Genomic DNA, 21,511 nt, shown 5'->3' with positions numbered 1-21,511 from the left:
TGGATATAATCGCTCCAACGAATCATTTCTACATACACCACTGTGAGTATCATCAAAGGATTTGCTGCCAACTATTATAATTTCTTTTTACAAATGAAATATTCAAATCCTGTATTATTCACCTTTCCTCTTTCTCCACATTAAATTGTGAATTCTCAATAGATTTATCTGTTTCACGAACCATGGAAGCACCAACGAGTGGCATTGTAATCAGTGTTACCAGACGTAAAAGCAAGTCATACCAGAAATGACCTGTCTTGAAATGCTCTACAAATATTGCTTTACCTCCTCGCTTTGGATGACAGTCTTCCAAATGATAATAACTAACGAATAAGTACTTACTTTTAACACTCGATAGGCCTCATCAAGTGTTTTCTTTTGGTCATCCACGCTACACATGACATCAATGCTTAGAATAACGTCAAATTGCTCATCGTTGAAAGGCATGGATTCACATGGACCTTGCACAAGATCAAATTTTTCGCTCTGTGATTTCAAATTTTCATCATTTTCAATTTTCTCTCTAGCCTTACTCAACATTCCATTTGACAAATCTATCATGCACACTTTTGAAATCTGATGAATATTCCAAATTTTTAACATGGTCATCATCCATAACATGGATCCGAATTTGATTGAATGGTACAACGTACCTTGTGTAGGGGATAAAAGGTTAAATTATGACCTGTTCCGACGGCCAAATCCAATACCTCTCCTTCTACCATGGGCACAAAACGCCTTCTCAATTGCGAAAGTGTATTCTTCTCGATAAAGGACAAGACATTGTCATAAAACGGAGCAATCAGATCGAATTTTTTAACACCAAATAACCATTCGATTAACGACATTTTTTATTGAAGTAATAAACCTTTTGTGAACAACATTTTTCCTCTTCCCAAGTAGAACAAGCACACAACTGAAACATAGTAAGGATATGGAGCCCAACAACCACTACAGTTGATCAAAAAGTCATTGACAGAATACAGCAGTATTTGAGGAAACTTTGGCGGTTAAAAATCGTTGCCAATTAAAAAAAATTGAACAACCTCAAAGAGATTAATTGGCTCTACAACAGTTGTGGAGATACTCATTAATTTTTACTGAACAATCGTATCACGATCACTAGGAAATAATTTGCAATGGCTCAAACATTTTCGGAGATGAACGGCCTTGCTGGAATTGACGGATCATCACCTAATCATTGGTGGTTTGGACAAAAGAAGAGCATTCGGGACGAAAGTGCTGCAACCACGGAAACGTTAGGACGAGGATTTCCATCGTTTTATACGAGCGAATTTCCTCCCATTGTTCACGGAGATACCACGAAAAAACATTTTTCTAGAAAATCTTCATCAGAAGAGATGACACAGAAACCTCAAATTAAAGTGATTGAAGAGCCTCAACCAAACTATAGAACCGTGAGAAAGAAGCTGGTTCCAGAGCCAGCTAATCCTGATGGTCAAAAAATCAAACGAAAAGCGAGAAATGAAGGTAAGTGAAAGATAATGTCTGTTGTCAACCACAATTTGATACCCATTGATCTCAGAAAACATTAATTGCAAATCTGATATTCAACAGCTCTTTGGTGTGCCTAAACCTAAGAAAATATATGATGACACTGGTCAGAGAATGTCGGAAAAAAGAGGCGATGAAATGTCACTAGAGTATTTTATTGGACGAAAAAACAATTCCTCAAATCCCTTAAAAGAAAGAACGACCATGTTAGAGTTTACAGGGAAGTCAGCAACGGTCATGTATCCATCTGTTCTTAATGTGCATTCCGATCATCCAAAGTATATACACCCAAGGTAAGTTGAATGTATAATAATGTATTGACAAGCTCACAATTGCACTGTAATTCCGTTACGTAAAGTGGAGAGCGAATTTGTGAAACCTTAAGTAAAACTACACGAAGCCTCATGGACAACAATGAAGAATTTTATCGAAGAATGAGAATGCAAGAAATTGAAGCAGAAAGAAAAAAGGATATTGAGCTAGTGCTTGAGCTAGACAAGTGGCTACCTCCATCTGTGAAAAGCAAACTGGATGAAGAGGAGCAAAAAGAAGCCCTTAGAGATCAACAACTCGAACAACGAAGGAAAAAGGTTTTGGGAATGCAACAAAAACAACCATCAAAGAATTCATCAGCAGCCAATACCCGACCTCAGAGTAGCAAGAAGAAGAAGTAAATACCATGTAAAAAACCTAGGAAAATATGTATTACTTTCTAAATAAAATCAAGCCATGCTCTGTAATTGACTTTCTTTGACACAGAATGCTTTGAACTGTTGTTGTGATTCTGTTGTTGTTCCTTTGTTGTTGTAGATTGTACAGGCAAAGATGGAGAGGCTGAGGATGTGGTGGTAGGAGTGACGATCAAGGAATTGGATGCTGTGGCTACATGATCGACTGGTTTAGCAAATTGAGGAAGCGATGGAGATGGTAATGGAGCTATGTTTTCCTTTTGAGACGAGTTGAGAGGACTCATCTTGATCTTCTTAGACGGAGTTTCCTCAATAACGTTTTCTGAGGTTGTCTCGGCTTGTTTAGAAACGTTTTCTGTATGAGAGGCATTATTGTGTACCGTTTGGCTTTTTCTTCTCTCTTCGGCTGGTTCTGTTTGCAAGTAATCAATCATTTCCTCATTTGTTATTGGTCGGTGTGAGGCCACTCTTTTTGCAGATTTCATTTCCTTGTTTTTTCTTTCTATAATCTCTCTCATGCTCTGAAAGCTTTCAGTTCGTTGCTTGACATTTTGTATCGCAAAGTTTTCAAGTAAGAGAGGATCTTTCATAAATAGAGATCGAGGAAATCCTTCATCTTCATCAAGTGCCTCATCGGACGATTCGTTGGCTACGTCGTTTAAGTACGTCTTCACTCTTCTGAAGAGTCGTCGCTTATTTGGGAGCTTAGTTGTTTGGGGTAGCTGAGTGAGTGGTAAATCATCCGATTTTTGGGATGCGGCTTGAGTGTGCAAAAAAACATTAGGAGACGCCATATTTCTGTATCTTGAAGCTGATGGAGAAAAAACTGAGCTAGCCTTTTGAGAAAATGCAATTTCTGCTTGATTTTCATCATCAAGAACATCGCTGCTATCGCCATCGCTAATTACTTGAGATTGTATGATGGAGGCCTCCGCAGAAGACGTTGAAGTTTTAATTTCGCTATCAGCAGGAGTTGGTGGAAGAGGTTGAGTGTTGACGGGATATTGATTAATGCGCATAGGCGTGAGTGACTGAGATTGAGAAGTAAAAACAATGGTTCCTTCAGATGCATCGTTGGCTCCAAAGTGTTTAAGGGTTGAGACAGACATTCCCAAAGCAGGCGAAAGAAGGTGGTTAGGCTTTGGAGTGACAGCACTCGATACAATATTTGGAGATTCTATTTGAGGAGAAGATTGTGTGTTCTTTGAGGGTTGATTAACTTTTGGAGTGGAAGCTGAATGTGCTTCTTGTATGTTTGGTGAATTAATAGTAGTAGAAGGAGTAGAGTTGCCCTTTTTGCTTGATGTGCCAGCATGTTGAGGTGTCGATGATAATTTTGATGTGGTGTTGTTGATGCTAACCAGAGAAGGCTCTCCTTCATGCTTGGAAGAAAAAGAAGAAAATTGTGATGACGTAAAAGTCGTTTGAGAAGGATTAGGAGGTATCATCAACGACTCGGAATTGTTGAAGCCTTGAATTTCCATATTGTTGACTTGTTCTAACTGTGAAGCAGAAATCAAACAATTTTCTTCTTCGTTTTGAAAGAAGTCTCCTGTGTAAGCGGAGCGAGCAGTTGTTTGTTCTGAAGAGACACTCACGCTAATATCATTGCTAATTTTTTCCTCGCTTCCTTTCTGTTTTGAATTGTTGTCGGGTGTTTGTGATTTTGTTTCTTCCCGAGAGGCATTGTTGTTGGTAGAATTCATCATCATTGTAATGAAATGATCAATGGACCACAGTGTACTGTTATTGTTCTTTGTGTTGTTAAATTGCTGAATTATAATGCTGCTACTCGTATTAATGCCGTTAACGTTCGTCTTGTTGGTTTCCAAAATTTGTTGAGTGTCTTGTTCGTCTGTTGCCGTTTTTTGTTTGTTTGGATTTATATTTTTGGCGCCAATGAGCCTTAAGCTCTCGTTCTCGTCCGTTATTGACACAATTTCAGGAATAGAATTTAAGTTGTTTTGAACCGTTGTTATTGGAGAACAATGTGGAATGTGATGTTTATGTTGTTCATGATTGTTGCTGTTTGTTGTTTGATCATCACGCATCAATGCAAATGAAGAAATGAAAGAAGAGAGAATTTTGAGAGTGTTTTTGGGAGATCGGAATGTGGCAGAGGATGCAGATCCAATGTAATCAAAACGATTAAGAAGGAGAGAACATGGAGTTTGATTAGGTCCACCCATATTGAACGAATAAGAGTCCAAGCGAATGATGGCTCCTCTAAGTTTCGAGAGAGGACAATAGTCAGGATGAAGTCTGTTCATATAATTTGACAAAAACATTGATGATCGGTTATTGCGACGACCATTAGATGAACGAAAATGTAGGTGAAAAAGGAATTTAATTGCTTGATTGACATACCTATAGAATCGCTTCACAAATTTGGACGAAATCCTAGCAGTAACGAAGTGAAATCCATCGGAAATGTGTAAAACGTAAATATCGTTGTGTTGGACACGGCGAACCTCAAGGTTTTCGCTGTGGTCTATTATTTGAACTAGATTTCGGTGTTTTGCAGGACTTGGTTGACTCTCAGCCTTCTTCTCCAATATTGCTTGCAAATTATCCTGCATGAAAGTAAGCAGCCATGGCTTGGAGAGAAGAGAAGACATTTTTCTTTGAGCACTCGGGAAGTAAAAAATTATTGATAATATTTGATTTTTTACTTTGTGTTATTTACTTAGTCTCTGACTTCTTCTTCTTGAGACCAGCCTTCTTGGACTTCTTTACCAATTTCAATTGTCTCTTTCTATCTTCAATGACGTTCAACTTGAGACCCTTACCCTTTGGAAGAGTGATCATGGAGGTGTGACCTTGTCCGAGAACGAAGACGTTGTTGGCACGAGTGGTAAAGTTGTTTCCAGCAATATCCTTAATGTGGACAATTTCAAAGCTACCAGGGTGGAGTTCTCTGCTGACGATTTCACCAATACGTCCCTTGTTGTGTCCACCAGTGATCATACACAAGTTACCAGCAGCGAAGCTGACGAACTTGGTGACCTTACCAGTTGTAATGTCAACCTTGACGGTATCACTGACCTTAATAGCTGGATCTGGGAATCTAATGACTCTTCCGTCGTTGGTTTGGATGTATGGAACACCTTGAGATGCAGTTCCTCTCTTGGTAACCTTGGCGAGTTTATAGTTGGCTTCTCTGTCAGAGATTGGGTGAATAACGAAACGACCCTTGGTATCGAACAAAAGTCTGAAGTGTTCGTTGGTCTTTTCAATGGTAATGACATCGTTGAATCCAGTTGGGAATCCCTTGTCAGATCTGACCAAACCATCAACCTTGACCAATCTTTGCTTCAAGATAACGTTAACTTCCTTGGCGGTTGTGGCATACTTGAGTCTGTTTCTCAACAACAACAAGAGTGGCAAGCTTTCTCTGCTTGGGTGAGCTCCTGGCTTTGGCTTTGGTGCATAAACACCTCCCATCTTTGCCATCATCCAGTGTCTTGGAGCAGCAACTCTCTTCATGTGCTTTCTTGGTCCTCTGGCCTATAATATTGTGTAATACATGTAGCAATAGATTTACATGAAATGAACGTGCAAAGTTTGAATGAAAGAATTTTGGTGAGCGAACCTTCAACAATTCCACAGCGGTATACATACCATTTTGTGACTAGTTTCGACGTATTTTTTTTCAACAAATTTTATTAAAAAGTTGGTCAACTGATAGTAATTGTTTACAATGGCTGCGAATTTTTTTCCTCACCACAAGCCACAAGGAAAGGTTTTATCACAATACTGAAAGTCTCATGGTCATTCGCGTCATTGCCTGTCACTTATTAAACAACATTGTTATATAATTTTCGAAGTTGGTAAACATCACCTTCTGATCTGGCTCCAACAGCCGATCGCAAAAATCACAAAAATCAACATTGGAGCCCCACCAGTAAAAAATGTCGAACTATCACGTTGCCGATGACGATGAAGAGGAATATATTGCTCAAGGCACTCAAAACATGACTCCACAGGAGAGACAAACACAATATCTAAACCAAGCCAAAGATATTGTCGATGCCGAGGCTCATCGTATGATCAGATGTTTGGACAAAAATAATCTTGGTGAAGCTTTGGAACATGCCTCAAAAATGTTAAGTGAGTTGAGAACATCTCATCTCACTCCAAAGAATTATTATATTTTGTGTAGGTATTACTGCAATTTTAAATTGGTTCCGTATGGTTGTTAATCAGTAAGATTTTTGAAATTTGAAAAACAAATATTTGTGAATTTTTACAATTATAATCATGACATTCAAACTCATCACCACGTTCGGGGTCTTCAATCTCAACTTGATGACATATACTTACTCTCAAATCTCACTTCTCACATCGTTATTTATTGGTCTTTCACATCGACGCTTTGATTGCTATAAATGAATGAACCATCTACTCACACATTATTTTCTAAAACAGATATGCAAACATTTGATCACCTAGCTCGTTTGACAGCCTTTTTCCGAGGTGAGGAAAATATGCAAGAGCTCTATGAGCGTGTTCAACACACACCAAGTATTGTTCCCAGATTATATCTCATGGCCACTATCGGAGCAATATATATCAAGTCAAAACAAGCTCCTGCTAAAGATATTCTCAAAGATCTTGTAGAGATGTGTAAAGGAGTTCAACATCCCACTCGTGGCCTCTTCTTGAGAAATTATCTGAGTCAAATCACCAAAGATAAACTTCCTGACACTGGTGGTGACTATGAAGGTATTGGCGGAACTGTTCACGATTCTATTGCATATGTACTCCAGAATTTTCATGAAATGGTCTTTCTCTTCAGTCGTTTGAAGAATGAAGGTCCTGTCAAAGAAAGAAGTAAGAGAGAAAAGGAAAGAATGGAATTGAGAATTTTGATTGGGTTTAATCTTGTGAGGTTGAGTCAACTGGATGGAATCAAATTAGATATTTACAAAAATGATGTCTTACCAAAGGTTTTGAACATTATTATCAAATCCAATGACCAAATGGCTCAACAGTATCTCATGGAATGCCTTATTCAAGTATTTCCTGACGAGTTCCACCTCGAAACTCTTAATTTAATACTTTCAGCTTGCCAAGAACTGCAATCTGATGTAGACTTGAAAACAATTTATATTGCTCTTATGGATCGTCTTGCAAATTATGCTAGACAATTTCCTGAAAATATTCCTCATCGAGACAGCAGTGAGTCAGGGGTTCAAAATATTATTGACATTTTCTGTGTTTATATTGCAAAGATCTCTACTGAAAGAATGGAAATCGGCGACATTTTATCCGTCCAAATTTCCTTAATGAATCTTGCTCTTCAATCGTATCCAGAGAAAATAAGCTATGTAAATGATATTGTGACATTTTGCCATGGCAAATTGAAGTCAGTTGGTGATATTCTTTCATCCAATGTTTTGGTAAAGTTGATTAAGAGACTCCTTCTTGTTGCGATTGAATCATACAAGAACGTTTTGACAATTTTAAATTTGGATCATTATGGAGATATTTTATCATTGTTGTCCTTTAACGACAGAAGAGAAATTGCTATTGAGTTGTGTGGATCTGCCCTCAAACATAGACATAAGATTTCCACACCAGAGCAAGTAGCCAAATTTTTCGAGCTTATTAGACCTTTATTGAAAGATGAGGACAATATGAGCGATATTGAGGAGGAAGAGTTTGAAGATGATCAAAATCTGGTTGCACGTCTTGTTCATCTCTTGTATAATGAGGATACAGATACACTTTTCAGAGTTTATTCTACAGCAAGAAAGCACTTTGGTCAAGGAGGTCCAAAGAGAATATTATTCACTCTCACCCCTTTAGTGTTCGCATACTTACAATTGGCAAAGAGAATCAGAAATCATCCAGAAAGAGAACAAAAGGTTGTGAAGGAAGAAAAAGTTTTCCAATATGTTATTGAGATTTTAGACGTTCTCGCTCATCAACAATCTGACATGGCTCTCAGATTATATCTTCAAAGCGCCATTTGTGCTGATCAATGCAATCTCGAAACACTCGTTTATGAATTACTTTCTCAAGCATTCATGCTTTATGAAGAACAAGACAGCAAGAGTCAATTGGAATACTTTATATTAATTGTCAATTCTTTGAGGCAAATGAAGAACGTTGGAGAAGAGAATTATGACACTCTTTCCACAAAGACCTGCCAATATTCATCGAAGCTGTTACGTAAACCAGATCAATGCAAGGCAGCATTCCTATGCAGTAATTTATTTTGGCCCATGTCACACAATGAAAAATTACAAAACAGCGATAAGGCTCTTGAGTGTATGAAATGGTCTTTGAAAATTGTCAATTCATGCATGGCTGACCAACAAATACCACTCTTTGTAGAAATTTTAAACACATATCTGCATCAATTTTGTAGCGATAATGAGAAGGTTACTGTTGATTATTTGAATGGTTTGATTGAATTGATCAATTCCAACATTGGAGGAGCTGAAGAAGAATCATTTGGTAGCATGTCCAGTAATGATCACACCAGTGAAGCCACCAGATCAGCTCCAATCAAGGTTTTCTACAAAAACACTCTCGAGTACATGAAGACTGTCAAGAAGACAAATCCAAAACTTGAAGGAGTCAGCATATAAACTTGTTGGTATTTTGTTTTTTTAAGTTTGATGCTTAGAGACCAGATTGGGGTCTGTCCAGTTAATCGCGCCAAAAAAATGTTCACATTCCAACATGAATTAAATGGATCAAATACTCATCATCTACAGAATACATTCGAGAGTGAGGGATCCCGTATGGAATATCATCATCGGGATTTGCTCATTCCTTCAGGATGTCATCAGGACGTATCGGATTCTATTTACCTCACGAAAAGCTACATGTGTCGTATGGTTGAAATTGTTTGCGATTTACATGAAGTCATAGAAGGATCCTTGAAAAGAAGTGAACAAGTTCTTGAGCAAGCCTTTATTGATTTTGAGCAAGTGGTTTCCACCATACCTCACTACAACACTAATCTCCCCTTGGAGTCTGATATGAGTGTCTATTTTGATCCGAAGAAACTAAAGCAACGATTGAATATTTTGGCGGTAGAGAGGTTGAAGGCTTTGGAACAGATTCATACATCGTTTTTAGCTCCTCTTCTGAAATTAATTTCTTCTCAAAAGAATGGAGAGGAGAACAGTCCTGAACCAAATCTCAATCACAACAGCCATGTACAGCCACCACAATCATCTATCCAGAGTCCTCTCACTTCAAATTTTTCGAATATTTTACAAGTTCCCACAACACCAGTTAAAAACAATCGACTTTCGACAGTAAAAGAAAATAGGGAGCTGGTCGCATTGCAGAAAATTCTGGAACATCTCAAAACAAAACTGGACAACGAGAAAAATCCTTCTCAACAGAACGTATTGAGAGTGGATATCCAAAAGATTGAAAAAGAGATATTTATGTTGGAGTCAGGATGTTTTTTAAGCCCAATTGTAAAGCAGCAACATAATATGTACCACCATATTCAAGGAAAGAAGGTTAAACCTTTGTTTTTGGACGAGTATTCGCCGTCTACAACCCCATCTATTCCTCAGATAGACCTTGAACGGGTTAATTCATCTTCTGTAACATCTATCAAGAAACAAGAAGGGTCAAGGGATGTTTGTGATTCTCAGGATCATTCAGGTTACTGGTCGGTGACTTCTTCACTCACTGAGAAAAATCACCAGGCAGATTTGAATTCTCAATTGTTCGAAAGCATGATTTTTGAGGACACCCCATCGTTGGTTGTAACTGAAAAAGAGAAAGAGCAGCATTCTTTTATGAGCACACCACCTGGAGAGAACGCGATGGCATCTGATTCTGACTCTGATATGGAACATCAAGATTTTCTCACATCTCAATTTCTTTCTCCTGGTCGAGGTTCAACTGAAAAGACAACTCCACAGGAACTGATCAATGTGACAATCCCTAAGAATGCAAATGAAACCAAGAAAAACATCAGGACTCCAACCCATAAACAAAAGCAGCCGGATGTCACCCCCTCTCCTGTAAGAAAACCACCCACTCCCAATTTACCTTCAAAGCTACCATCTCGACCTAATTCCGCAAAAAGCAAGGCACCAGAGAAGCCCCAGTCTCCAAAGAACAGTACACAAGAAGAACGACACAAACCTCCCAAATCATTTAAGCACATGAAGGAAAATATCAAGATATTACCTAATCATACGGGACTCAGTGATTCCATTCGAATTGGGATAGGAACGACTGAAAAGAAAAAGGAGATCAAGCCTTGGTATTAATGAGTATGGCCCATAATTTATTGAGAATGTAAATGCGGTGTTGTTTCTCCATCCACAATAAGTCTAAAGTTATTCAGTTTCACTTCTCGGATGACCGAGTCAGAAATTTGCTGCATTTCTGGTGAGCGAGTTTGCAACAGAGAATATTCGCTCTTGGAGTTGGAGAAAAGAAGCTCGTCCACATACTTTGTCCTATGCATTCCAACCAACACGGTATCTAAATTGGGAGTGTCAACAAGACAGCGCATGCTTTTCTGAGCCAACGTCGTGTATTGGTCCAAATCTTCATGCGAAACTTTTGAAATTTTAGAATGCAAATCCTCACATTGGTGTTGATGCTTGATAGAGAGTAAGTCAGAATAAAGTTGATAAAACTTGTTGCATAGACGTTGATAGTGAGAAAGCCACCTATGACATTGTGCTTTGAAATTATTGAGCTGATTGGCATCTGTTCCTTCTTTTTTCATTCCAACTGCGTTGTAATCATTTTCATTGACCTTGGCCGATAGCTCAGCGAGTTTTGCAAAAACATATTTCTGTTCAGGTCTAATTCTATTTTGTAATACTTTTTTGAATGTGAAATAGGATTCCAATTGATCATAATTCGTCATGATAATATGTCCCCAAGAAATAGATGGTCTTATTTTGAGAATATTTTCCATAGAAAATTCTGGTCGAGTGCTTGATTGTACTTCTTTCGACAAAATCACAGAATCATCTAATAGGTTGACGTTGTACCATGGAGTGTTAAGTTCAGTGTAAGCAATTTCATTTGCTGCTTCTTGATATTCTTGGACAAGCTTTTCCATATGATCTTTCTTATTCTTATCGAACTGGTAATCAGCGAATCGAAATATTAAATAAGCATCAAGTTGAGTAGTAAGTGGTCTAAATCCCATGGTAGCAAGACCATAGCTTTTAGCAAAAGAGAGGAAATTGACATAAGAGTTTGATCGTTGATCATAGAAAATTTTGTCCGTGTGAACACTTGTCTCGTGAAGGTTATATGGCACTTGTACGACCTTAAAGTTGTGATTCAATCCTCCGTAGGCCTTCTCTGCAATCTTTAGACATTTTTCCAAGTCGATTGATAAAACACCAACGTTTGGAACTCGAGTAATTGCTTTTGAGGCAATACCATACGCCTGAATACGTCCACGTTCTACTTCATGTTCTAGCCATTTAAATGCTTTTTCGAGTTGATGATAAAATTCTTCATAGACAGCAAATTCATTACCATCAGTATTTTGCAATAACATTGCTTGTAAAAGCTTTTCTGGTTGATTTAAAACTAAAACATCGAGCGTTTCTACTTGATATTCTTGTAAACATCTTGTAATTTCATGAGATATAATGAGAGGGTCAAGAGAATAGTGATGCAAATTATCAGCTAATTTTGTAATTCGTTTGTCTAAATCTTGGACTTGACATTCATTGGCAAGTCGAGATAATACAGAATGATTTCGTTCATCAATATAATTATCTAATGGTCCAATCTTACTCATGACCACTAATTCTTCTCTATATATTTTAATATCATTTTCGGCATGCGTATGGCCATGATGGTGTGTGTGGTGAACTGGATGATGATGAGCACACATTCCATTAAGTACCATTCCAATCATCTGTTGACTTGTTCCATAATCCGCACTGCTGTCAATTAAATTAACTCCACCTTGAATAGCCTTTTGAATTGCAAATTGTTGATCTTGAATAACACTTTCACCTTCGGGATGATTTAAATTTAAATAATGACCACCAAAACCTAATTTTGAAAAATAAAAAGGAAGCTTGTGATTGTTTTGATGTTTAATGATGTCCTCTGCTGATGATGCAGACCTATCGGATGATGTAAGCCTCCAACCTTCCATCGGAGTGAATTTCTTGGCTAGAAATTCCAGAGTTGCCGAGTGGGTGGCTTTTCCTTTGAGAAGAGAACGCATTTTTTATGAATCCAAGTTGTGAATGCACCAAGTTTTGCAAGATGTTGTCTTGTGTGTAATGCACCAACACTATACCCACAACACGATCCAGCTGGAATTTTCTGCGGACGAAAGTTTATGTCAAATATTATGAGCATTTAATTACATTTGACGAAAATAATCATCCACTTCTTCTTCTTCCTCGTCGTCAGAATCTTGAAGATGGTTGACATTAATGGATTCCCTCAGATTAATATTGTGAAGAAATTGCTTTCGAAGCTCAAGTTCAGAGCTCTTTCGTTTGGGTTCATCTTCATCGTTGAAATAATCTTGATGAATAGATGACGAAAGACTAAAGTTCTCCGTCATTGGTTGGTTTTCATTTCCCGAAGAGCTATTAGCCGAGCTTGGAAGAAGGGTTGGAGGTGTTTTGTTTTTTGCATTGTCAAAGTAGTTATCCATATGAGAGAAGTATAATAAATTGTCTTCTCGCAAATCCTTATTGCTACGGAGTGGCTGTGTTGCTCGAGTTTGTGCTGGAACATTACTCAATCCAAATATGCTAGATGTTGGAAAATTTTGAGGAGGACTTTCAACTGTCTCCTCTTCATGTGAAGAAACTTCTTCAACTTCGTCTTCACTATCAATGTCGTTTGCAATAGAAGAATGTCTTTCCTCTAAATTCGAAATATTTGGTGATTTTCTTGGTGAAACCTTTGGGGAATTGTTTTTCTTCAAAACCAACGTGTTAGGTGCTTGCATTACATTAACTTGTGTCGATTCAATAGGAGCAGACATGGGTGTGGAAATGGCCTTCAGGATTGTTTTCGAATCAATAATCTCTTGCTTTGGAATGTTATTCTCATTTTCACTGTCGAACTTATGAATTGGAATTGGATCAGAGACTTTGATCATTAAGCTCTTGCTTATATCATTAATTTGATTATATCCGTTCTCAGTTATATCAAAAGCCGCGTTTTCCTTATTGTCAATTGTAGAAGTTGCGTTTGGCTTGATGGTTCGAAATTTAAAATGTCCAGTTGCCCACAAAGGATTTAGTGGTTGAGCATATGTTTCGAGCTCCACATTAGATATCCATTTAGAGAGGGTGTCTTGTTTCTCATCAACAAACCTAGAAACAGGAGTTGGTTCAATTTTGTCCAATACTGTTCCATACAGGGACGTCCAAGAAATGCTTTGTTGAATCCTATTGAAGTCAAATTGATTTCGTACGACATTTGGCACAGAGGTTGGTGAGTCTTGCAAATCATTTGAATCCACCTCAGGAAGAAAAATGTCAAACCGTGCTAATAACTCCACTGAAAGATTAAGTTCAAAATCTTCTGCTGATATCGGAGCTCTGTCCACATGTGACACCACAGAAACTCCAGAGGAGGCAGTGCCGATAGTAGTTTTGCTGAGGTTGTCAGTAGCCTTTTCTTTTTTCTTTAACTGCGGCTTCAACACATAGTAACTCAAAATTCCACTGTTTAACGTAACTAAAATATTCTCGTTATTGATATTCTGATGATCCCAGTAGCTTTCTAAATTTTCATCATTGCCGTTCAGTCTATTGAATGTTTTGAATTCTGAAAGAGTATAAATTTGAAAAACCGATCGTGTATGAATAAAGCTTTTTCCCAATAAGTTTTTCCTTGCACCAGAGGTTGGATCATGAATTCTTGCAACAACGTTCAAAACAATGCCTTCACTAGGACCGTTTGATTGAATGTGTTGCTCTCCATTGAAATGAAATCTTGGGTCGACAATCCCGCCTGTAGGATTAATAGCATAAATGTGAATCGTTCCTCTTGCTGAGCATGCAGCTACCCATTTGCTGTTCACGCTGAAATGTATATCTTGTATATGAGCTGTTGTAAATCCACGATAAAGCCTGTAAAGAAGTTTGATATTTCTCTCTCCAGCTAACATGTCTCCACCACTGTCCGGCAATATTTGGAAAACATTTAAATACTTTCCTGACAATGGAGCTGTGCAAAGAAGAGTACCCGTTCTATCAAATGCCATAGCAGCTATTGGCTCATTGTGAGCTCTAAAGTGAAGTAAAACCTTATTTGTTTTAAGATCTCGAACTTCAACAGTTCCAACAGTTTTCTCATATCCAGCCAATTCTGGAGGCAAATCTCCGCTCCAAAGAGTGCTGAGTGAAACTTCTTCCTCATTTTCTTCATCTTCATCCGTACTATCTTTTGATGAACTATCATTGCTGTCAGTATCAGAGCTATCAGAGTTATGATTTTTCTTTCCATTGTTGCCTTCGAACCAATACTTGGATGCCTTTTTAAATCCATAATCTCCAAGTTTGTAAATTCCTGTTGCTGCTTTCTTTGCTACTTCCCATGATTTTTCGGTAAAGGTCGAATTTACCTTAGTTGTGAAATCCAAGACCGGGTTCAGCACTTCTGTATTACTAGCAAACGCAACAAATCTCTTGCGGGCTGCAATCACTCCACCATACAAGCGTTCATAGGTTTTGTTGTTTTGTTGAGACTTCTTTTTCTTTGATTCGCTCTCTGCTGTTGTTTGCCTTTTACTTGCAGGCTGCAGGCAAGTGATTGATGGAAAGCAAATGGCTTGCGAAACAAGTTCAAATGTACACGGATCATAGAAATATATTTGTCCTGATGAGTCTGTTATAATAAAGGCCTCTTCAGAGGGTAAGATTTGGAATATAGTTGGTGGTAGTTCTACATTCTCATTTCTGCACGTTATTGAGATGTGATCATCTAAGAAGCAATGATACTTGAGTGAGTAAAAATGCACAGTATCTGGTTCTGACTCCACAACTAGTGACACCATTGGATAGTAGTTTAGCCACGATGCATTGTTGTTGGACAGCTTGGCTCTTTTTTCCGATCTCTTGATTGCCTTGTCAGAGGGCTTGGTAAGTAGCATTACCATTTTAACAGGACCTCTTGATGGTGGAAGTTGAACAGGAGTATATGTAATCACAGGCTCACTGACAGGATGAGGCATAGGAATTGGCAAATTATGATGATCTTCCTCAAGAATTAACTCTTTAGGAGGTAATGCAGTTGGCACAAATGATGCTCCATTGTATAAATTTGAAGATTCTGTCTGCGGAAGATTTTTGCTTTCCAGTAGATTATTATCTTCGTTTTCATATCTATTTGCAAGTTGTTCGTACCATTCATCCATATCGAAAGATTGTTTCTTATTTACATTTTTGGAATGATTTTCAGTTTTTACGTAGTCGAAATCAAATGAAGAAGTTTCATGGTTGATATGTTCGTCATTTGAGGCAACAGATTTTTCCACAGTTGATTGAATGTTGTCATTTTCCTCATGATCTGAGCTGTTACTATCTTCTGATGTGTTGTGTAACGGCGCAGTCAACGGTATTGGTTCCATCTGTACATGTTCTATTTTTTCAGGCTCAGTACCAGCATTGGCGTTTTCATCAACTTGATACGAAATGGTGGTTACCCAATCATCACACGTTTTTGTAATTATTTCTCTCACATTATTTGGCTCGTGAATATCAAAAATTTGAAATCCATTCGAAAATGCCAATACCATGAATAATCGTTCATCTGTTGTTGAGGTTGTGGATCCTTTCTGTTCAAAAACTACTGGTAAGAACATGAGCTCACAAGAAATAAGTTCGCCTAAATTAGAAAAGTAAGGGGTTAAAAGACCATTGGCAGATGGGGTAGCGCTCATGTCGCCATTCGAAATCGAAGCAATTCCATTTCCAATCGAAGAAACATAGGGCTGCAAAATATTTTCGTTAAATTGCTTGGCCAAATTACTCCATGGAATACTCTTCACATAATTTGATATTCCAGAAATCAGTTGCGCAGACGAGTCGTAGATAATTTTTGCTGAGGATTCCTGTTGTTGGTGCTTCTTCTTTTTCTTTTGAATGGTCTGATGGTTCGAGCTATTACCATTATAGCTATTATTAAAATTGCTATTATTGCTATTACTAGAAGAATTCCCGATCGGTAGAGATGAAGGATACTTTGACTGTTTTTGCGAAGGAATGTTATATAATTGCTGGTTAATTATTGGCTGATCGGTTGGTATTCTCGAATACAGTGATGAAGCAGGTTGCGGTTTTGGAAGAGTGGGATACAATGAGGAAGATGAGTTGCTACTATTTACAGAGGATGAAGGTACAGAAGGATACAAATTATTATTACTTGGAAGCGAAGAAAATGAAGAGGAGTTGGAAGATGTTTGCATGAGAGTAGCTGGAGGAGCAGAAGCAACATTTTGATAAAGGAAATTATTGTTATTACTATTGTTATGAAAATGATGACTACTTGGTGTGTGCCGATCGGACTGTGGTTGTTCTGTATTTGAGTTGTTCATAATCATGTTCCCAGTAAATGATGATGATGTTGCAGTATTGCTGTAATATGCAGAAGCAGTCGTGGTCAACGGAGTGTTTCCTCTTCCAACCGCTCTCTGGTTTGACATTTTTATTATCTAAAAATAAGGTGTTGTGTATGCCAATCAAGCACTGCGTGACAACGAATTCCATTCGAAAGTTAGTTGCTTGGATTTTGGCTTTGAAACTATCAGACTTTATTTGTTTAGGATCGTGGTTTTCTGTCGGTTCATCAGTGCAACAGCCAACCATCGACGAGAGATACACTATCAAAAGAATGATGAACATTGCTTGCAACATGAAGACTAACTGCATTTCAACAGCACAGTAAAAGCCTGAATGATGCACGTAGTGATCACGGTGAAAAATACAGAATTTTCCCTTAGACAATTTAAATAATTTACTGTCATTTCAAAATATCTAACGTTTTGAGGTTAAAAATTGTCATAGGTTGCTTGGCAATAACCTGGCATGACTGGACCGCAAGCAACACCTCTTCGAACCAATACATTACAGCGAGCATACTCCATTCTAACTCTTGCACTGGTGACATCGGTTACAGAGCTTGGACTCCATAATCTTTCAGCAATTGCAAGAGTACGAGGAAAGACACGTGAGTCAAAATTAGCATCGTCCACTTGCTCACTCCACATAGCTCCCTCACCTCCAAGTACAAGCTTCTTTTGAGATTCTGGCATACCGAACCCCTCAGTTGGATCCTATGAATTGTGAAATAAGAAGAATACGCATAAAGGTGCATAATATGCAATGTTAAATAATCATTAATGCTTTGAAAAAAACACATACATTGAGATAGAAATTAATCCAAGTATCCACCCATTCTGTTGAAAAAATTGAGGTAATATGTTTGAACCAATACAAATATGTGTATCGTCAAAATTACGTACCATAAAATGTTTGATTACGGTTTGGAATTTGTTGGTCAAGATACCACCCTCCGCTCAACAAGGTTTGATAACCCATTTTCACAACATCTAGTAGGGTTTTACGTTCTTTCCAAACATGCACGATCGTGTCTTTGGGAACTGAATAACCGTACTCGAGGGCAAGTTCTTCCCAACAAATCATTGTCTTATTCAATGGTAAATAAATGTTCCTTAACATGTCCTCAAAGTAGAAGAGTAATTGAACTGGTTGAGTAAATCCTTTTTGCTTCATAAAGTTTCTAATTGCAGGATCCTCTGTTTGATTTGTGAGAAGTTTTAGCATTCACTCCCATATCAATATGATAACAACATACCAAGCCAACAACCCATCACTAGTTCATCACCTCCAAAATGATAATACTGAAAATTAAGTTGCCACGAACAATAGCCAATAAAGTCATTCACACAACTTCGGTCATGTTGTTAACTTACCTTATCTGTAAATCCACTGAGGGTGAGCTGTTTGACAACTGCAGCTAACACGTCGTAAGTCTTTGGATTTGCTATGTTGAGAGGGATATTATTGATATTGTGTGCATAGCTTGGACAGTTGGCTGTAATTTCTGGATAGCCAAATCCCCAACTACCAGCATGACCTGGTACGTCAATTTCTGATATCCAATTGGAGATGTCAAACAAACATCACGATGAAATATGTCACACAAACGCAGCGCACTGAATACCTACCTGGAACAACTCTAACACCTCTTCTTCGACCATATTCAATGATGGCAAGAATATCTTCTCCACTATAGATCGCTTGTTTTTGGTATGCTCCCTTTCCACTTAAATCTGGATAGCCATTCACAACCAAAGGGAAGCTTTGAGCATCAACAATATGCCAATGGAATACATTCATCTTAATGTAGGCAAGAGAGTCAATAATTTGCAAGAGTTTCTTTACCGAATAATAGTGACGTGCAGTATCCACTAGAAAGCCTCTCCATTTAAAACGTGGTGAGTCCTTCACAACAATTGGCAACAACTCTCCAAAGGTATAGTATTTCTTGCCAAAGCTAATTCCATTCAAGTTATCGACTGGTGTAATTAATTGTGAAAAGGATTCCAAAGCACGCAAAGCGCCCCACACTGTATTTGCTGTTAATTGGGCATATCCTTGAGAGGGATTAATGTTAATTATATAGCTCTCATCCATTCCAAGATAAGGCTCTGGGATCATATCCTTGCTTGGATAATTGACAGTTAACACAGCCTGTGTTACACAAAAAACAGTCGTATGGTTGAAAGAGTCAGGACAATTCGATGAAGAATCTACATTCTCAGAGAAGAAAATCATTGACCCATATCTAGTCAAGGCATCAGAAATAATGTCATAATCACCTTGGCTCAGTGGATTTTCCTGAAACACAATATTAAAACTCTTCCAATTAGGAATAATTCCAATAATTGATCCAGTGGAATATTGCTCTGGAAGTGGCCAAATCTTGAATGTATTTGTCGTTTGTGATGAAACCTTCTCGGAAAAAACGACACTCATAAATACTGCCATCATCATGATGATAATCCACACGGAGCAGGATGAGGCATAGCCTTTTCTAGAGAGATGCATTTTTTTATGATGAAGAAGAAGCATAAACCGTTACAATTATTGGCAACACGATGAATTCGATATTGAGGCATGCATTGTAATTGTGGATAAAAAGAGATTGAAAATTCATTATGCGTCGCAGTGAATGACCGCAAAGAGCGATGGTTGAATAAATGGTTTAAAAAGTAGAAATCATTTTAAGCATGAAATTACTTGGTATCATTCTCGAAGGGGTTATGAAAGATCTGTGGCATATTTTATTAATATTATTACTTGTTATTAATGTTGCTTGTTGCGCCTCTCAAAATGTGTTGTTTCTATTTTTGACTCCGCATTTCAATTCAAAAAAAATATCAACACACAAACAACAATATTCAGGGTTACACGAAACGAATTTTATCAGAAAAAGAACAGGTTCTAATTCAATCCTAACAATATTTTTTGAGATCGGAATCATCAGAAGCTAGGAAACTAGGCGGTTGGGTGATCTTTTCATTGTAAATACTTTGAGTTGGATCCATCATCATATTGAAAAAGCTATTGATTATTTATTTTCGGAATTGTGTAACCTTTGCGGATATCACAAAAGAAGAGCATACGATTTTTTGTAGACCATCACGTTAATTTAAATTATTCAAAGTTCTCTTCACAATAATCTTTAACAACCAATGTCTACCGAAGATCATAATTCTACTTCCATCATGTTAGATGAAGGGTCGGCTATTCTTGATTCTGGTGGCGTTTTCCATGACGCACACAGCTTAACACATTCATCAGCAACTACTCCGGAAGCATCTTCAAACAGTACTTCCACGACCGAGTCAGCAAGAAGAAAACGAGCCACTTCATCAGCATCCTCGTCATCAACTCGTCGAACTTCTAAAGCAAAAAAGAAAAAGAGCCAAGAACAAGACGATGAGTCTTCTCCAGAAGAAGATGCTGCTTCGTCCAATGAAAACCAAGATTCTCTTTCTCATCATCGTGTTCTACTTCCAAATCAGAGAACTGCTTGTCCTATGGAGGAAGTTCCTGATAATCAACAAGGAAGGTATTGGATATTTGAAACACCTCAAAATGCAGAACCTCTTAATGATGTTGTCGTGAGAGTGACAATGAAAATTCGAGGAGAAGAAGCTAGAAATTATGTTCCAGAAAAATTGTACAGTTCACACAAATATGTTATCATGCATGAAATTTCAGGAAAGAGTCTCGTAGAAAAATATCCGCTTATTGTTTCCAAAATTCATGTCATTAATCCAACTACCAGAGAAGAGTTAAAGAATTCTAAAAATTCTAGCAAACTATGCTTAATGGGAACAATGGAAACAGCTCTCACTAAATTAGCTGGTACCAATGGAAAGAAAACAAAAGACACATCATCTGAAGATGTTGTGAAAGGACAAATGAAAGTACAATTCACAGATGTCAGTTATCATCATGAAAAAGGTCATTTTGGATTTATTATTCACTACTTTAATCCTGCAAATTTAGAGACTCCTCTCTTTTCTTTAATTGCTCCTCCTTTCAACGTTTTTGCTAGAAAGCCAACCAATGAAAATCAAACAGAAACCTTACAGCCAACAAAACCAAAACCATCCAAAAGAAAACGTAAATCTGATGTGGAGAATGAAGCTGATAATGTGAGCTCGTCTGCATTAGAAGCAACTTCTTCAACAGCAGCAACCACTGCTGAAGCTTCCAATCATGCAGGAGCTGATGCAACCACTCACGCTGCAACATCTCCTTCCAAGAAAAAAACAAGACGTCCTAAAAAGCAAACACAAAAGACAAGTGAAGAAGCAGCACAACAGCAAGTGCTGCCAACCTATACCGTCACTGTAACCTCCACTCAACCCTCACAACACATGATTGAATTTAACAAGAAATTAGAAGCACTTGTGAATATTAAGAAACAATTAGGTCAAGATGCAAGTAAAAGAGCATCCGAATTGGCCTTACAAAATCTCATCAATCTTGACACGTTTGCTACACAAGAGTTTGTACTCCAAAACAGCAACTCGACCATCACTCCACAAACAACAACCAATGATGGACAACAGATTCTGCAGAGTTCTGATGGTCCAATAAACCCCACTGCCACAAACAATAGTGGATTATAAGAATCATTTGCATTCTTGATTGGTTTAATTGGACAATAACTTCATTGTTGTTGAATAGAGAGATCTGCATTGTTTCCGTTCGCACTCCTCTGCCATTCAAAAAAGGATAATCGCAAATCAAATGTTCACACAAAAA

At 37.9% G+C, this 21,511-nt stretch overlaps 10 protein-coding genes across 10 annotated transcripts; 4 read left to right on the top strand and 6 right to left on the bottom strand.

The window, feature by feature from the left end:
* Nucleotides 1–118: 118 nt before the first annotated feature.
* On the bottom strand, nt 119–848 carry C9374_003658 (uncharacterized protein; the record flags this gene model as incomplete). Its single annotated transcript, XM_044693210.1, has 3 exons — nt 119–292; nt 343–576; nt 654–848. 3 exons carry the CDS (start codon nt 846–848, stop codon nt 119–121), a joined length of 603 nt encoding a protein of 200 aa, XP_044555788.1.
* A 312-nt stretch (nt 849–1,160) lies between these two features.
* C9374_003657 (uncharacterized protein) lies at nt 1,161–2,189 on the top strand (the record flags this gene model as incomplete). Its single annotated transcript, XM_044693209.1, has 3 exons — nt 1,161–1,491; nt 1,547–1,808; nt 1,874–2,189. The coding sequence occupies 3 exons, from the start codon at nt 1,161–1,163 to the stop codon at nt 2,187–2,189; spliced, it is 909 nt and encodes a 302-aa protein (XP_044555787.1).
* A 38-nt stretch (nt 2,190–2,227) lies between these two features.
* C9374_003656 (uncharacterized protein) lies at nt 2,228–4,822 on the bottom strand (the record flags this gene model as incomplete). The annotated part of the gene is made up of 2 exons (XM_044693208.1): nt 2,228–4,466; nt 4,572–4,822. The coding sequence occupies 2 exons, from the start codon at nt 4,820–4,822 to the stop codon at nt 2,228–2,230; spliced, it is 2,490 nt and encodes an 829-aa protein (XP_044555786.1).
* A 64-nt stretch (nt 4,823–4,886) lies between these two features.
* On the bottom strand, nt 4,887–5,828 carry C9374_003655 (uncharacterized protein; the record flags this gene model as incomplete). The annotated part of the gene is made up of 2 exons (XM_044693207.1): nt 4,887–5,711; nt 5,826–5,828. 2 exons carry the CDS (start codon nt 5,826–5,828, stop codon nt 4,887–4,889), a joined length of 828 nt encoding a protein of 275 aa, XP_044555785.1.
* Nucleotides 5,829–6,115: 287 nt separating this feature from the next.
* On the top strand, nt 6,116–8,803 carry C9374_003654 (uncharacterized protein; the record flags this gene model as incomplete). Its single annotated transcript, XM_044693206.1, has 2 exons — nt 6,116–6,362; nt 6,633–8,803. The coding sequence occupies 2 exons, from the start codon at nt 6,116–6,118 to the stop codon at nt 8,801–8,803; spliced, it is 2,418 nt and encodes an 805-aa protein (XP_044555784.1).
* A 78-nt stretch (nt 8,804–8,881) lies between these two features.
* Nucleotides 8,882–10,459, top strand: C9374_003653 (uncharacterized protein; the record flags this gene model as incomplete). The annotated part of the gene is made up of 1 exon (XM_044693205.1): nt 8,882–10,459. The coding sequence occupies one exon, from the start codon at nt 8,882–8,884 to the stop codon at nt 10,457–10,459; it is 1,578 nt and encodes a 525-aa protein (XP_044555783.1).
* A 17-nt stretch (nt 10,460–10,476) lies between these two features.
* Nucleotides 10,477–12,402, bottom strand: C9374_003652 (uncharacterized protein; the record flags this gene model as incomplete). The annotated part of the gene is made up of 1 exon (XM_044693204.1): nt 10,477–12,402. The coding sequence occupies one exon, from the start codon at nt 12,400–12,402 to the stop codon at nt 10,477–10,479; it is 1,926 nt and encodes a 641-aa protein (XP_044555782.1).
* A 141-nt stretch (nt 12,403–12,543) lies between these two features.
* Nucleotides 12,544–16,848, bottom strand: C9374_003651 (uncharacterized protein; the record flags this gene model as incomplete). The annotated part of the gene is made up of 1 exon (XM_044693203.1): nt 12,544–16,848. The coding sequence occupies one exon, from the start codon at nt 16,846–16,848 to the stop codon at nt 12,544–12,546; it is 4,305 nt and encodes a 1,434-aa protein (XP_044555781.1).
* Nucleotides 16,849–17,193: 345 nt separating this feature from the next.
* Nucleotides 17,194–19,276, bottom strand: C9374_003650 (uncharacterized protein; the record flags this gene model as incomplete). Its single annotated transcript, XM_044693202.1, has 6 exons — nt 17,194–17,478; nt 17,567–17,601; nt 17,668–17,961; nt 18,021–18,066; nt 18,139–18,317; nt 18,394–19,276. 6 exons carry the CDS (start codon nt 19,274–19,276, stop codon nt 17,194–17,196), a joined length of 1,722 nt encoding a protein of 573 aa, XP_044555780.1.
* A 647-nt stretch (nt 19,277–19,923) lies between these two features.
* Nucleotides 19,924–21,375, top strand: C9374_003649 (uncharacterized protein; the record flags this gene model as incomplete). The annotated part of the gene is made up of 1 exon (XM_044693200.1): nt 19,924–21,375. One exon carries the CDS (start codon nt 19,924–19,926, stop codon nt 21,373–21,375), a length of 1,452 nt encoding a protein of 483 aa, XP_044555779.1.
* Between the last annotated feature and the right edge of the window lie 136 nt (nt 21,376–21,511).

Source organism: Naegleria lovaniensis, assembly GCF_003324165.1.
Source record: "Naegleria lovaniensis strain ATCC 30569 chromosome Unknown tig001, whole genome shotgun sequence".
NCBI classification, from domain to species: Eukaryota; Heterolobosea; class Eutetramitea; order Acrasida; family Naegleriidae; genus Naegleria; species Naegleria lovaniensis.
The sequence above is the reverse complement of the archived record's forward strand: the minus strand, read 5'-3'. Positions and strand labels throughout refer to the sequence as shown.